The following is a 17,685-nucleotide window of genomic DNA, read 5'->3' on the forward strand; positions in this document are numbered from 1 at the left end:
GTGTGAAGATTCGATTGAAAGCCTGAAATCCATTTAGGCTGAAGCGACAGAGAAAGAACTAAAAGTGTGGAGAGAAAGCACGTGTAAACTGGATGTGAATGGTTGTTGGGTCGAATTGTCAGAACATCAGCGAGTGTTGTTACCCGATGCGTACGTGCCTGCAGTGGTTACAATGGCACATGGTATGGCACACATCAGTGTGAAAGGGATTTGCAAGTTGTTGGCCCCAGTATGGCAGAACACTAGGATCCCTAAGTATGCAGAGAACGTAGTCAAGAACTGTATGGTGTGTCTGAAGTACAACCCTGGTAGGGAACCCCAACTCCAGCTGGTCATTTTGCTCCTCCTATGTACCCGTTCGAGGTTTTGCAGCTAGATTTCATCCACATGGAGAGGTGCAACAACCTAAAATTCGTACTCGTTGTTGTTTGCGCTTTCTTAAGATGGATAGAAGCATACCCATTAAAAGACAATAGTGCCTTATCGACAGCAAAAGCCCTTGTCAAAGAATTCTTCCCCAGATTCGGAATGCCGAGAATGGTCTGGAGTGATAATGGGAGGGAATTTGTGGGACGAGTGATGAAGAGAGTGTGTGAAGGGCTAGGCATTGATCAGAGGTTCCACGCTGCAAATCACCCCCAATCAGCTGGATTAGTAGAATGCTATAACGGCACCCTTAAATTGAAACTGGCCAAAATCCAAGCGAGCACTGGTCTTAAATGGCCCGACGCTCTACCCTTGGCACTACTATCAACAAGAATGACTGCACACTCCAGAGTGGGGCTTAGCCCTCATGAAATAGTGTTCGGCCGTCCGACCGACATCTGGGGAGTGCCAAGGCCCACGAAATTCAGCGAGTTAGAGCACCCCGTACTGCTTGATTATCTTTACGAATTGACAGCTAAATTGCGGGTTTTACACCAACAGGTACATGACACTCTACCTCAAGCTGCCGAAGCTCCAGGACACCCTATCGATCCTGGAACCTACGTCCTCGTAAAGAATTTCCAGCGGACAAAGAATGATGAGCCCCGCTGGACCGGCCCCCACCTAGTTCTTCTGTCCACGAGATCAGCCATCCGAGTGGAGGGAAAGAGACACTGGATTCACGGGACCCACTGCAAACGGGACCCTCTACCTCTGCCTCACGACCGGTGGGTCCAGGAGGAAATTGCTGACTTTGAGACCGAAACTTTGCCTCGCTTCTTACTCTTTAGTGATGCACAGGTGAAAGGAACAAACTGTGAACGCGAAAGTGATGACATTCTGCAAGGATCTGTGCCACCATCAATGCGATTGGACACTACCGAGCCTGAACCCTTGTTCCGGGATCAGACAACCCCTGGAAGAACACATTACAATTTGAGGCCAAGAACTATGATTATGGACAAATAAATGATCAGTCTTTTTTTATTTTTGAAAGTGCAGCTCTCTCTCCCCTCTGAGAAACTTGCTTATTTTTGTTTTTTTCGAACCGCCATCCGGGTTCTGCTGCTAGGGTCGCGGTTGCCCAAGTCTTTGGGGTGCAGCCGAAGACGTTAGGTCGACGGTTCTGGTTGGTCTAAGGGAGTTGCCCTGGATTGACAGAAGCATTCCTTAGCATAGAACACCCTACCACCGCGGGCAGCAAATTAGAGAGGATGGAGTTTTTCAAGACGGAGAGACCTGCCAAATCAACCAACTTTGAAACCAGAATGTGTACAGTGATGGCAAGAACACGATTTATGATAACATGCATTTTTATGTTATTGAGTATAATGATGTTTTTAATAGGCTATGCTTTATTCACTTTTCGAGTGTCATTTGCAACCACTACGCAACCAACACCTCCTCCTCTTGTTTCCCCACATTCTTTTCACCCTCTGCCTGAACACGAGTCTGCCAGAAGGCTGGAGATTGTAAATAATTCATTCGTTCAGCTTTTGCACCAACACCAGTTAGTAATGAACACGACTAATTGTTGGGTGTGTGGACTTATGCCACACACAATAGATAAAGGTATCCCATATTTTGTCTTACCGTTTAGCTACTATGGTTCCTTATGGGCATTTCAAACGATGTTCCTGTTTGCCATCGAACCATATCCCCCACGATCCACGAGAAGTAACATAAGCAACAAAGCATTAGTGGTGGGAATCACAAACATGAGCAGAGAAATCGACACGTACAGAACGATTCCGAGAGATGAGTTGAAGGCTTACAGTAGATGGAACACAACGGGGCATGACGTTGCCTTGAGTGAAAGTATGCTAGCAAAGAAATCCTCCCCGATCTGGACTGTACCCCATCAGGGTCACCTATGTTTGCAAGGAAATGGCAAAAACCCAGGAGCTCAATTAGGGAAGAGTGTCTGTACTGAAACTTATGCCTTTTCGTCCCAGACCTCTCCCCCGTTCCTAGCAACTAAGGGTATGTACTTCATTTGCCACGATAGAGCATATACGATGGTTGCCCCCTGACTTCTCGGGCACATGTTTCATTTCATTCCTGTTGCCTCCCACCTATACGGCCGCGGCAGATTACCATAGGACAAGGACAGTTAGAGCTGTCGTGAGTAAAGACGACACTACGAGTCAGGAGTTTGGTGACTTCGTGAAGGGTTTTCTGCCATTTTGGGGGCCTATGGTGAACAGCAGGAACATCCGCCAATTGACAAGGGTAGTCGAACCTACCATAATTGAAACCACCGGTGCCCTTAGTAACTTGACTGCGGAGCTCCAGTCAGACCGCCTTATGACCCTTCAGAACAGGGTCGCATTAGACGTCATACTTGCAGACCGAGGTGGGGTATGTAAAGTGATCCAGTCAAGTTGCTGCATTTTCATCCCAGAAAACGCCCGACAGTATACCAGGCCATCTCCAAACTGCATAAAATCTCTGAATCAATTCATGTGGACAAAGGAGACTGGTCACTGATGGGGTGGTTCTGGGAACTGATATCGGCCTGGGGATGGAAACTCCTGATAGTCATTGGGATGGCCTTAGCCATTCTTTTCCTGCTCTGCCTATGTATACAGTGCGCTCCTGCAATGTGTGGCCTCTGCGCTACATCATGTGTAAGGAAGCATGTATCAAGAAATGAGCTAAGTAATAGGATGATGCTGCAGCAGCATCTCAATGACTTCGTGAACATCGACCTAGACTCAGATTAGCATGAGTATCGGTTGTTTTGCCTATGTAAGGGCAAAAGGAGGGTCTGTGGTACTGAACATTCTGGACCCGTGTCACAAACATCGTCGATTCATGACGATTTTGGTATCAGCGAACCGCAAATGGCGAATGCGGTATACATGTGCATTCTTGTCACGATCGAGTATTCGGATCACCCTGAAATCGGCATTTACGTCACGAACCCTTGGGTTCCATTTTGTGAACGGCATCCAATTTGTGATTGCCCTTACATAAGGCAATGACTAAAGCCAAGGCGAGTCCGAAGGAAACGTACACCTTCGCTGACTCCGCCATGAGCTGGGCAAGCTAACTCCACTGCCCACAGCCAAACCTGTTCAGCCAGGTCCTTTCCTAGTGGCCGAGCGAGATCAGTATCAAGGCACAACATCATAAACCTTTTCATCGCACACAAACCATGCCTAATCTCACATACACCTGTCCCTTTCTGTTGGTTTATGACTTGCTTTACGATGAGGAGGTGCCCGATTTTATTGAAATACTGGGTCTTGCCGGGTAATCAATTATGGGTTGGACGAACCAAATATGTGCTTGTCATCATGACTCTGCTTTTCCTTTGTAGTAGAAATATGTGTATGGTCTAACTGTAAAATAAGGAATTTATGCCCGAAGCTGATTATTTTGTATAAAAGATGAAGGCTGGCTTTGTAAGTTTGAGCAGTCTCCTGAGAACATACATGCCGATGTACTTCTAGGATACCTGTTACTGGTTGCAGCCAATAAATACTATCTTTGACTTCACCTAGAAGACTCGGTGTTTCTGTGGTCCGAGACAGGTAGAACTCGGAGTTTTCAGGTGTTCTCCCTGGCACCACCGGGTCCATAAAAACCCAGTACTCCAAGGGGGTTGGCTACTCGCAAGGTGTTGGATGCAGGGCTTGGCTTCAGGTCTTTGGCCATGTAATGCAAGGGGTTGGCTTTATGTATGGTAATGAAAAATTACTTTATGCCCAAAAAAAACCCACTAGAAATTCACTGAAAAAACAAAGGTTAAAGTGTTGTTATAGTTAGGTGAACATGTCAGTTAAAATATGCCATTGTAAATGTACAAAACCAATTAAATTCACCAGCTATAGGTATCTCAAGTAACTATAACTCATGCACTAACATAACTATATCTCGGGCCCTTGCCATGCACTGCTGGTTACACCACATATTACATCACTCATGACATCTTGCATGACATCATTGATAATATCACTACAACATTTGCTGTGAAATTATTGATAACAAAACTGTGCATGGTGGGGGAGCGAGTCACAGTGGAGGGCTCCCAGAGCCAGGTCTTATCTGTGCCTTCTCAGCTTGGAAAACCTTAATAGCAGCAAACTGGAACCTTTTCTCATCACAGCAGCATCTTGGAAACAACCTTACTATCCAGCCAAGGTATGCCTGCTGAGGACATCAACCAAACTCATATGTGCCACTTTGGCACAAAGATGGATTTATTCAGGGCTAGCAAGGGAGGGGTTTCCTCGTAGGTGCCTTACATCATTTTCTTTTTTTTTATTTAATAATTGCCATTTGAAATATTAAAAATATTTTCAATAAGCTTGTTCAGCTTTTACAACCATTATGTTACTTGTAATGGAACTATCATCACATATAGTCTACTCTAGATTAGGCATTCATTTTAAATCAAGCATTTTTACATAATTAGGGCTTGATTCATAAAAGAAAACTTGCACTTTTGTGTAAGTTTGGTTAAAGTTAAGGTTGTTTGCAATTCACAAAGTTATTTTACAATTTAAATTGGGAGACTCCACACATGTAAAGATACGACTCGTTAGAAACCTTTGTGGATAGTAAAATATTGTAAACAAAAGTGCAAGTTACTTTTGAGACTCAGGCCCTTAGTGTGATTTCTTGTGTATGGAGAGAATACTCTAATAAATCTGATCTTTTGGGCCTCGAAATTTCTGACATGATGTCGTGTTCACACAATATTTCTAGCTTCGATATTCTATCAGACATCCTCCTCTGTCTAATTTCTGTACTTTGAGAAAAGTCTCCTAGAGAAGTTAGGCGTGTTTCTTTTCTCTCTTATTGCAGGGTTCTGCTCAGGAACACAGATATTCTTGGGACCACAGAACATCATCTGGTAGGGACTGAGGCACCATACCACAGCAGTATTTATGAACCAGAGTCCGAATAGCTATAGTGCCTCACGTGCTCTCCTAACCTTCCCAGAGAAACAAGTGTGTTGACACCACAGAATGCAACACTCACGACCCTCTAAGGGATTGCAGTAACAGGACACACGTTTCACTCTCTCACTTGTACTTGTCCACAATAGGATAAACAAGAGGCACAAAGGTAGTTTTTAAAATTTATTTCAACTATCGTGCTCTAAGATGCAGTATTTGTGCCACAATTTGACAATAAACACACACCTTAATTATCTTTAGCATGGTTAACAAACCATATATCATAAAAAGCTTTGTCATGTTATACTACAGATTAGCCTAACCCACCCCCTTTCTATTGAAGCTAAATGATTATATATTATAGATCTCTGGGATTAGCGGCAGACCCTGTACCATGGCATTCAAAGGTGGATGTTCTACATCTCAGCTGACGCAGCACTCTTGCTTCGGGATCTTCATCAGTGTGTGTTTTTCAGAACCCAAGTCCTCAGTTATCGGACAAGACATGTGTGCTCACCAACAGCAGCTGCGAAAGCTCTTGTTATGTCTAAGTGCGAAGGTCGGACCAGAGTGAATAACAAGAGGCATTGCTGTTTGACCTTGTCTTATATGTTCTGACTTAATCCGAGGAACAGAACAGAACACAAAAATATGTGCAGATTCTGTGTGAAAATTCAATGTGGCACAAAAGCAAGCGTGGTATGTAGGAATGTGAACAAGGGAAATGTGGCCTACTAAGTGGACAACTAAGCTAACATGGGGAAAACGACAATGGGCCAGGTAGGAAACAGATAACATAATAAATAATAGCACAATAAACAACACTAGAGGATATGAATGTAATTCTCCATTCTTTCAGGATATTACTGAGCTTCAATATTCTATCAGACAACTCCCCCTGTCTACATTCTGTACTTTGAGAAAAGTCTCATAGAGAAGTTAGCTGCGTTTCACTTCTCCCTCTCCCATTTCCCCTTCTTCTAGGATATAACTTTGCTGACAGCAGCAGTGTCAGATACTGTGGTTCAGGAAAGCCTGCCTTCAGTCTCAGCAGGGCGTTGTAGAACATGGAACTAACAGCCAGGGCCACTAGCAGAACATCTCAGCAGAATCACATACATGTGTGTTTTTGAATAGCAAAGCACACATGTGCGATTGAAAAGCAAAGCCTTTCTTCAGCCGCAGGTCCAGTTTAGAACTTCTGAAGACAAGGATATGGATCAAGTCAAGGCATGCTCCTCACACCTAAGCTTTGAGCTGCAGGAAAGAAGGAAAGAAGTTGTTGACCATACCACTGTATTGCTGTCCTGAGACTCTTACTCTCTCCACACGGCAAAGAGAACCGGACATGGTGGACCTTCTCTTTCAATCTGTCACTCAGGGTCAGCACTGGCCATGGACCGAGCTTGAATGACTCATCATTCTGCTATGACTCTTGCAGCTCTGAAACTTACATAAGCGTCAGTCATTCTTGATAGGGTTCTGGTTACTTAGGTGAGAATTGTGATTAGTTACCAGCTCAGAATTAGCATAAGATTGGAACTTTACCAGTAGGTAGGATTGGCAGAAGTAGGGAGAGATTTGACTGTCTGTGAAACAAGTTCATTATTGAAGATCCAATGTGATACGAAAAAAAAGCTTCAAACTAGTAGTCGTGTTGAGATAAAACAGGTATATTACAAGTGGAATCTGTTCAATGTATCAGACAGGGTTGTTGCAGGGATTCCGCTTAGAAACAGAACTAGGCCTGGGGCCACAGAACATCAGTATGTCGGAAGTGAATCACTATACCACATCAGTACCTCAGAGCCCAATTCAAGACTAGCTCATAGTGCCGCACCTGCCCCTCCAACCTTTACAGGTAACTGGTAGTTTGGCGCCCCAGAACACACACCCTAGACCCTTCCAGGCATCCCGGGAGCAGGCAATCTCCTTCTGTTAGCTCACTCATACATACCGAAAATTAACAGAATAGAGGCAAGAGGAAATCTTGTAATATTTATTGAAACTATTGTGCTTTTTTTTGCGATAGCTGCTCTGCAATTAAAATACATATACAAGTCAACAATGTCACTAGCATAATTAGCAAACTGTACACAATGAAAAGGCCTGTACTATTAGAAGACAGTGGTGCCTAAACCTACCCTCACTACAGAAGCACAGTGATATATAAGAGATCGCTGGGAATTGTGGGGACCCCATCCCTGGCATATGTAAGTATTTGTTTTACATCATAGACAGCAGAGCTCTTTCTCGCCTCAGGACCTTTGCTTTTTGTGACTGTGTCCTCTCTGTTTTCAAAACAACACATTTAGTTTTTTATGATACGATTTATCCGACCACAGAGCAAATACAGCACCATTTATTGAAACCTTGTAGGAAATGTTCTGTCTAATTCCTAACAGAAGAACTGAATATTAAAACATTTACAGACTATTTCTAGACTATTTCTAAAATAAATCTATAGCACAAAAACAAGCCTGTTCAAGCAAAGGCAGCACAGTACCTTTAAGAAATACACAGCAGGGGTATTCAGTGTATCAGAGAGGGTCAGACATGGTATCAGCTGTAGAATCTATTCAACGTATCAGAGAGGGTGGTGCATAGTATCATAAGTAGGAGGAATTCAATGTATCAGAGGGTGATATATAGTATCAACTGTAGGATCTATTCAATGTATCAGAGAGGGTCACACATAGTATCAGCCGTAGGAGGAACTCTCTTCATCAGAGAGGATCGGGTGCCCACGTTGCGGTCAGTTCTGGGGCCTGTGAGGAAGAAACAAAAGAGAGCATGAAGACACTTCTCAGCCTCAGTGTTGGGTTTCTCAGGAGCTTAGTACATATGTTCTTTAGCAATTAATAATCCATATTGCGATAGGAAGGCCCAGCTACCCTTTAAACACCATCTGCCTGCCGGTATGGAATGCAGTTTGTTAAATTCTTGTACGCTGTGTGGAAGCGAGGAAGAGTGCAGACATTGAAGACACCGATCCATGTCTTCAAACTCTACTTTCAGAAAGTGTGGCTTTGAGTATTTGTGTAATTGGACTGCTTATTCTCCAGGTGAAATTCCTTCCTCCCTAGAATTTTAGAGGACTCTGTAACCTGGATGTTCTCACATATTTTACCTGATTATGCCCTGCATCTGCTATGTGAGCAATTTTATTTTGTCTGATTTTATTGGGATCTCATGCTCAATAAAACTCCTGAAGGTGTCTATATTTCCCTCCAATTTAAGTAAAACTCCCTAGAAGGGTTTAATAATAGAACAAACCTGTGTCCACAAGGACCCTCACCAGGTGATGGCTTCAAGTGCTTCTCCACTACAATTTCCTGAATCAGACGGTGGGAGGTAAAACTGAGTTCTCCATTTTCCTCATGGCTGCCAGTAGCTGTTGCATTTTCCTGCTTGCAGCAGCTCCTGATTTTGCATACAGTTATTCTGGTCTTGTTTAGGAAGAACACACTGCTGGTCCCCCAGTAGTACTGACTTTCTAGAAGTTATATGTTTATTAAAACCACCCTATGCAAATGTAACTTATATCCTCAAAGTTCACATTCTTGGTACTGATACTAGGGGCAGATCCTTTTCAGCCCTCGCTATTAGACTTGAGTGGACAGAAAAACGCTACAGCTGCGCGCTAATGTCCAACTGAGGTTTTCTTTAATGTTTTCAAACAATTAGGACTTTTTCTTAAGTCTGTGGAGTGGGGTGTGGTAGGGAATCTGCATATGCTCTATAGTATATATACTCTACACATGCATAGGATCTTATCCTAAATGTCGATTCAATCATATTTTCCTCATTGTAGTCAGTCGTGTACCAAAGGGGGGAGGTGACCCCGCAAGGCACCCTGAGAGTGCCCCTGGCCCAGCCCCCACCTCACCATGTTTAAGTTTCTAACCACTGCAGCCAAAGCCGGCGGAGTCAATAGTCATTTCTGAGACACGGCCATCTTCAAAAGAACCAACATCCACAGTGGCCGCAGGGTGTACTAGAAACAGTTTATTGTGTTCTTAATATACAGAATGAGAGTTGTGGGGGTCACTGTGGGTGTCCCTGGCATCATATAACTTAAATCAATGGAGCCCTTAAGAAAAGAGTCTTTAGGGGGTTGCAAGGAATGTCCAGCTGCACATGCAACCCATTCAGCAAGACATGAAGAGCAAACTAAATGCCTGGCTATTGTTATACTGCATCCGACAACTTGAGGGGTCTCTTGGTGGTGTCAACTTCACTGCCTTCAACACTGAATTAAAAATGGGCTTCATTCCTTCTTGTTTTAAATTTTTACAGGACAATCGTCTTCTTGCCGCTATATACTTGGCGTGATGCTGCCCTCTTGTAACTGGTGCAGAAAAACAGTTTGATGGCAAGACCTAAGATATACGTGGCCCGAGTACAAATCCCAGCTACCAGTTCACCAATTTCTGTGATCCTGGGAAAGTTAATGGACCTCATTGTACATTGTTTTGTTGTCTGTGAAAACTAGGAATGTTAAAGGTGATTCAGGTTGAGGCACTGAGGGCATAAATACTAGTCATATCTTGCTATGGGTAGATGAGCAAGACTCTTTTCAGGGGTAGGGTAGAGGTGGGTCTTCCTTTAAAAATATTTGGAGAAAATGGGACCAGATCATGAATTTTACAACATAGTTTTTCAATAAAATTGGCTAGTAAGGCATAGGTTTTAGATACTAGTCTGAAGGGAAAGACACCAGGAGGCATCTCAGCGCTTCCCTAGCGAAATGAGGATAGTAGGCGGTCACATTAGATGAATATGTTAAAACAGAAAGGTTTTCAATTGTTTCCTAAAAACGACATAAGAGGAACATTTTCGTAGAGCAACGGGAAGCTGATTCCAGTACCATGGGGAGAGGTACGAAAAAGCTCCCCCACCGGTGCAGCTAAGGCGGATTTGGAGAACTTTTAACAGAGCCAAGGAATTGGACCTTAGGTTGCAACCCGAAGCCCACTTGATACATCTCTTCTGAAGGTAAAGAGGACCTTTGCCATTCACAGCATTAAAAGTAAGACAGCAGATCTTAAAGAAAGATCGCTTCTTAATTGGTAGCCAGTGCAGCTGTTTAAACAGAGGGGCTGAGGATGAGCCAGAGGGATGATTTAAAATCATCCTAGCCGCGGTGTTTTGGATTACCTGCAGTTTAGCATGTAGTGACTCTCCCACTCCCGCCAACAGTGCATTCCCAAAGTCTAGGCGACTCATCACCATGGCTTGAACCAAGGTTCTCCGATAATCGATTGACAAGTAGGGGAGTATCCTGCGTAGGAGGCATAGTCTATAATAGCAGGAGCTAGTAATGGCTGCCACGTTATTCTTCATAGATAGAGTTGGATCCAGTTTTAATCCAAGATATTTTTACAGCTTGGGTCGGAATGGGAGCTGTTCCCAACTGGCCCGGCCACCACTCGTGAATCCAAATCGTAGACACTTTACCCATAAGCATAATCTTGGTCTTGCTAGGATTCAATTGGAGGTAGTTCTCTGTCATCCAGTTTGACACTGCAAGCATACCTGCTGCAACTCGAGTTTTCTCATCCTCCAAGTCGATACCGATTGGAAACATCAGCTGAGTATCATCAGCGTATGAGATCCAGATAATTTTTGCTAGGGGAGCAATATATAAATATATATATTGATCAATGTCGGACTTAGGCAAGATCCCTGAGGGACGCCCTTAGCCAAGCAAGATTTCTGTGAGAGATACGGTCCTAGCATAATCCTTTGCAATCTATCAGACAAAAAGTTTCTGAGCCATTTCAAGGCTGAGCCTCAGATACCATATGAATTAAGGGCCCGATTCACAGAACTAACTTAAGAAAAAATCCTAAACTTACTACCATTTTGGTATTCACAGAAGGCACTTTCTCATTTTGGTATTCACAGAAGGCACTTACTCAGTTCAGTTCAGTTCAGTTCTTTATTTATTTCGATGGTTAAAAACCATCATAAAAATGCATTATTACATAACCACATAAAAACATACTGAACATCAGAATTAAAAACGAGTTTAAAAAGAATTTTGTTGTTAATATATACAGACTTTAGGCATAAAAGGGAGCAGCAAATTTCATTTCATCTCAATTCATCCACCAACAACCCCTTGTATTTCTTAATTTGATCACAATTTTTAGAAAACTCATAATAGCACACAAGGTACGCACCTCAGTTGCTCTTTGCAGAAATAGTAAAGCAGATTTGGCATGGTTAATTTTTGATTCCTTTAAGATGTCCACCAGAAATCTCCGACGCGGAATTTTATAAAAAGAACAAAATAATACAAAATGAAGGGTGTCCTGCGGAGACCTATTGTCGCAGCCGCAGGCACCCTTCTGCTCAATTGTTAGAGTAAAACCAGACGGGTAAGCTAAAATATTATGCAACAAATTGAGCCTTAAACAAGTCATGTTGACTGTACATTAAAAAGAGATACGGTTCCATGCCCATTTCATTAGATACAAGCGAGTGGGCTACTACCGAGGATTTAGTAGAGTCAAGTTCCATCCTCCTGCAATCATATTTTTCCATTAGTTGCTTTTGTACATAATGCCTTACTTTAGGACTCCTAACTTCTGTGAATACCGAAAGGAGTAAGTGCCTTCTGTGAATACCAAAATTAGCAAGTGCCTTCTGTCAATACCAAAATGGTAGTAAGTTTAGGATTTTGTCTTAAGTTAGTTCTGTGAATCGGGCCCATAGTCTCTCCGCAAGCATAGAATGAGAGATGGTATCAAATGCTGCGAAGAGATCTAACAAAATCAAAACAGTGGATCCCCCAGCATCTATCACCTGCCTCGACGAGTCAGTTACTGCGAGAATGGCAGTCTCAGTGCTGAAGCATGGCCGAAATCCCAACTGAGAAGGATCTAGGATTTTATTGGTTTCAAGAAATGCGCTCAGCTGCCTGTTTATGATGGTTTCTAGTTGTTTGGTCAACAAAGGTAAAAGAGATAAAGGTCGATAATTGCTAAGCGTCCGAGGATCAGCTATCGATTTCTTCAATATCGCCCTAACATATGCCTCTTTCCAGGCAGTGGGAATAATGCCTGATTGAATCGAACTGTTAAAGATTTTGAGGATTTCCGGGGCGCAACTGGGTGATAGAAGGGCCATAATTTTTGGGGGACATAGATCGCCCGGCGAACCGGATTTTGATGACAATAGTAGGTTAGAGACTTCTTCCAGAGTGGTTACTTTGAACTGATCCAAGATGTTAACTAATGGAATTTCAGGTTCATCTTGTCCAATTGGAGGGGTCGGTTTCTGGGATTCTCCAGTTGGGAAGTTTTGCATAGATTGACATAATTCTTTCATGGAAATAGGTCACTAAAGTATCGCAAAGTTCTTGTGATTCCTCCGGAATTGGCCTGCATGCTTGGCATGATACAAAGTCTTTAACTATGTTAAAAACGGCTTTGGCGGAGTTACTAGCCTGGTCAATTTGGCCCCTGATATAAGTACATCTGGCCACTTTGATACTCTTATGGTAGCCCGCCAAGAATCTTTTATAGGTTTGTCGCTCCAATGGATCCTTGCTACATCTCCAGCATATCTACAGGGTCTTACATTTTGATTTTTTGATTTTTTATTCGTGGAGTGATGTGGCTGGGACGCACTATGTAAGCTTTGGGGAATTGTGAGATCGAGGGCCTTTGAGTATTATTAATACATCAAGATCGTCCGATCCACCCTCCTGTGAACGAGGATGGAAGCTTCATTAAAAGATTCCAGGGTTAGTTTATTCCAGGATCTATGAAATACCTTTGCTTCCGTTCCCTATTTTGAATGAAAAACTGGGTGACTTGGGGTTGGTAAGTGAACATGACCATGAAGTGGTCAGCCCAAGTTAGTGGGCATGGGGGGCAGACGCTGAGGTGATCCATATTAGTGAAAATTAGATCAAGCGCGTGGCCCGCCCGATGAGTGGGACCCTGCACCCTTTGAGAAAGACCGAATAAACTAAGACTGGTAACGATCTTGCTTACTTCTGGATTGGCAAGATCTTCACCATGGAAATTAAAATCTCCCAGCAGAATGAATTTGTTGGAGATGAGAACTTGCATGGCAATTTGATCAATAAGAGAGGTGGAAAGATTGGCTCTCGGACCTGGAGGTCGATATATTAATGCTCCAGTCCAGCTATCCATAGGGGATATAGTGATTTTGATGATACCCAATTCCAGTCTGTCGTTACCCAAGGTGGGAATCCATTGCACCTTCAAATGATCCTTGAAGGCTATAGCAATGCCACCTCCGGTCTTTCCTATTCTATCTAGATGGATGAATTTATATGCTACCGGGATTGCCATATTAATATACGGATGATTAGTTGCGTGAGCCATGTTTTTGTAAAACAAAAAGATCTTCGGGGAGTGGGAAGAAATCATATCCCATATTTCAATGGAATGTTTGGCTAGAGACCGCACATTGCATAAGATCTACTTAGTACTGATGGAGTCATAGTCTGGTATGATTTGTGGGTCGTGAGGACTAATAGTATCCAAATTCCTTTGGAAGGGCAGGATCTACATGCTACCGCGCCTATAGGGAATTTAGTTGAGCAACATGTGTGTGGTAAAAGGTTAATTAGGCTTCTGGTTCTAATATCACACAAGGTCTTGGCAGAATACCTCAAGCGGTCCATGATCCTCAGAGTGTTCATAGTTTGGGCAGCGTTTCCTGCCTCTGGACTCGGTCAGGCGCGGACGGGCGCAGACAGGCTTGCCTTTGGCGCACCAGTGACCCGCCCGCAGCACGCGTCCACTGCTCGTATGTGCCAAGGTGGTCATTTATGTTTATGAGGCAGAGACAACTAGTCAGCAAGCTGAATTCACCCCCAAGATGGCGGCATTCGCAATTGCCGACTCCCTCCACCAGTCAGCACCTAATCGTCTGAGAGCGGTGAGTGGGTGTCCGTAGTTATGCCAAATACATCACCAAGATCGTGGTAGCAAAGTTTAAATCACTGTGCATAAAAGAAGATTAAAGTGTTTTCAAAAATGATTTCCGGCTTTCCGCCTCAGGAATCGCTAGGCTATCTGTCTCATAGGTTAACATAGGAGCTGTTTTGTGAATGATCACAAGCATAATTTTCCATTGGGACAAGATAGAGAAATGGATTTTAGGCTGTGTGAACTCAGAATCTAAAAGTACATCTTCAGTAAAGATGATTTTGACATTGTGAGTTTGAAAATGCCAGTTTTAGAAAGTGAGCATTTTCTTACTTAACCATCCTGTGTGCCTCTGCCTGTTTGTGTATTCACTGTCTGGGTTGAGAGTGACAGGAGCCGGGGATGTGCATTCAGAGTAGACAGACACAAGGGCGAGGTTGAGGTGTGACTCATAGCCAGGCTAAATAGACCTGGCTGCATGTAGAGTTGTGGGAGGAGTTGACACTTGCCCTTGAATGGGCTGTAGCTCCTTCTCACAAAGCTGTTTTCGGTGGCAGAGTGGGCTAAAGAACGGTGATGGATTAAACCCAGATCTGTTAACTGGTTGTGAGTGTTTGATTGGTTCAGATGCTCCGTTCATCACCAGACCCTTTTGTACTGCTTTGTTCGCCATAAGTTGGCAGGGTATGCTCAGACATGAGTCCCTTGCTCACTTTGCCACTGGATTCAAGCAAGCCTGGCTGTAGACGGCTGTAATGCCAGAAACCGGTCCTGGGAAGCTTGAATCCGGTCCAGGGAAGGCATGTCTTGGCAGTTCGGGCTAGACTGTTCCCATGAGGCACAGGGGCAGACTGATTTGCATATGGCCATGTCTGAACTGGGATGGCAGAGTGGGCTAAAGAACGGTGATGGATTAAACCCAGATCTCTGGACTGGGTACGAGTGTTTGATTGGTTCAGATGCTCCGTCCATCACCACCCCCTTTTGTACCGCTTTGTTCGCCATAAGTTGGCAGAGTATGCTCAGACGTGAGTCCCTTGCTCACTTTTCCACTGTATTCAAGCAAGCTTGGCTGAAGACGGCTGTAATGCCAGAAACCGGTCCTAGGAAGCTTGAATCTGGTCCAGGGAAGGTATGGCTTGGCAGTTCGGGCTGGACTGTTCCCATGAGGCACAGGGTCAGACTGATTTGGATATGGCCATGTCTGAACTGGGGTGGCAGAGTGGGCTAAAGAACGGTGATGGATTAAACCCAGATCTGTTGACTGGGTGTGAGTGTTTGATTGGTTCAGATGCTCCGTCCATCACCACCTCCTTTTGTACCGCTTTGTTTGCCATAAGTTGGCAGGGTATGCTCAGACGTGAGTCCCTTGCTCACTTTGCCACTGGATTCGAGCAAGCCTGGCTGAAGACGGCTGTAATGCCAGAAACCGGTCCTAGGACGCTTGAATCCGGTCCAGGGAAGGCATGGTTTGGCAGTTTGGGCTGGACTGTTCCCATGAGGCACAGGGTCAGACTGATTTGCATATGGCCATGTCTGAACTGGGGTGGCAGAGTGGGCTAAAGAACGGTGATGGATTAAACCCAGATCTGTTGACTGGGTGTGAGTGTTTGATTGGTTCAGATGCTCCGTCCATCACCACCCCCTTTTGTACTGCTTTGTTTGTCATAAGTTGGCAGGGTATGCTCAGACGTGAGTCCCTTGCTCACTTTGCCACTGGATTCAAGCAAGCCTGGCTGAAGATGGCTGTAATGCCAGAAACACTTCCTAGGAAGCTTGAATCCGGTCCAGGGAAGGCATGGCTTGGCAGTTCGGGCTGGACTGTTCCCATGAGGCACAGGGTCAGCCTGATTTGCATATGGCCATGTCTGAACTGGGGTGTCAGAGTGGGCTAAAGAACGGTGATGGATTAAACCCAGATCTGTTGACTGGGTGTGAGTGTTTGATTGGTTCAGATGCTCCGTACATCACCACCCGCTTGTATACCGCTTTGTTCGCCATAAGTTGGCAGGGTATGCTCAGACGTGAGTCGCTTGCTCACTTTGCCAGTGGATTCAAGCAAGCCTGGCTGAAGACGGCTGTAATGTGAGAAACTGGTCCTAGGAAGCTTGAATCCCGTCCAGGAAAGGCATGGCTTGGCAGTTTGGGCTGGACTGTTCCCATGAGGCACAGGGTCAGACTGCTTTGCATATGGCCATGTCTGAACTGGGGTGACAGAGTGGGCTAAAGAACGGTGATGGATTAAACGCAGATCTGTTGACTGGGTGTGAGTGTTTGATTGGTTCAGATGCTCCATCCATCACCACCCCCTTTTGTACTGCGTTATGCCAAGGTGAGCGTACATGTGCTCAAATGGGAAATTTACCCTCAAGGCACTGCCTATCTCACTCAGTATTGCATGCCAATAGGGTTGTATGGTAAGGCAGCCCCAAAGTGTGTGGAGAAAGGTCCCCCAACCCCCCTACACCGCAGACAGGCTAGGGACTCCGGTCTCTCCATTTTACATAGGTGGTCGTAGTAAATCTGGTGGAGAAACTAAAGTTGTCTAAGCCTGTTGTGAACGTATCTAGGACCTTAATTAAATATTCCCGATGTATGCTCTTATGTGGTTATAACAAATCATATCCTTATAAAGGCATAAGAATCATATCCATATTTAGTCATAGCCAATGCAGTACAAATACGGCAAGGCTACTTCCTTAGACGCCTAGAAAGTACAACGAGTTCTTTAAACAAACCAAACCTCCAGCAACCCGGGAATTCCCCTGGCTTTTGTTTTGATTTGTCCTAGAACTCCTGCGAGTCCTGAAAGAACTGCCAGTTCTTAGTGACAGTTCTTATTGACGTCTTATGTCCAACCTTACGTCAAACAAGGCACCTTCCAGGTATAAATATATCAGCATTTGCCTTAAGCAACACACAAGGGTTTGGAGCAGAGCGGCTATCTACTTACCCAAAGCCCAGCTGATGCGAGTGCCGAAGGAAGCCGTCCCTCCCATTTGACTCACTGAGAAAGACGCTGTCTTTTCTCCTGCCGCGAAAATCCAGCTCCAGTGTTTCCAGTCACCCTTGCGGGTTACTGGGAGATCGAGTCCTGAGAACGAGATACAAGACCTCCTTCATTCTAAAACCAAGGTACGGAGCTGATTAGACCCTTAGAGAATTCTTGATTCAGATTCTTGGCAAAACTAACTTAACCTAAACTGCAACTCCCTTACTCCTTCCCACGTACTCGGCTTAGGTTAGGTACACTGGGGTAGGCGTATTTTAGAAGCACCAGTTGACTACGTTTAGTCAAACTTTTATCTTTGTATGTACTGTATATATTTTATCCATTTTAAGTATCATATGGCTCAGAAACCATATCAATACTTTTACAGTATTATTTCATAATACTCCTTTTACTGTACGCACTTTACTTCATGATAAGTATT

General features: G+C 44.2%; 1 protein-coding gene and 1 long non-coding RNA gene across 3 annotated transcripts in view; one reads left to right on the plus strand and one right to left on the minus strand.

The window, feature by feature from the left end:
• The window catches only part of LOC147706619 (uncharacterized), a 187,018-nt gene that overhangs the window by 137,291 nt on the left and 32,042 nt on the right, over positions 1-17,685 (plus strand). The gene's annotated exons all lie outside the window — the stretch shown is intronic.
• The window catches only part of LOC147706620 (uncharacterized), a 189,918-nt gene continuing 179,553 nt past the window's right edge, over positions 7,321-17,685 (minus strand). For both annotated transcript variants that reach the window (XM_086933114.1, XM_086933113.1), the window contains one exon: positions 7,321-8,104. In XM_086933114.1, coding sequence (XP_086789240.1) covers positions 8,092-8,104 — 13 coding nt within the window. In that variant the 3' untranslated portion in view covers positions 7,321-8,091. The remainder of the gene's footprint in view (positions 8,105-17,685) is intronic.

The sequence above is a fragment of the Lissotriton vulgaris genome, chromosome 7 (assembly GCF_964263255.1).
Source record: "Lissotriton vulgaris chromosome 7, aLisVul1.2, whole genome shotgun sequence".
Lineage (NCBI taxonomy): Eukaryota > Metazoa > Chordata > Amphibia > Caudata > Salamandridae > Lissotriton > Lissotriton vulgaris.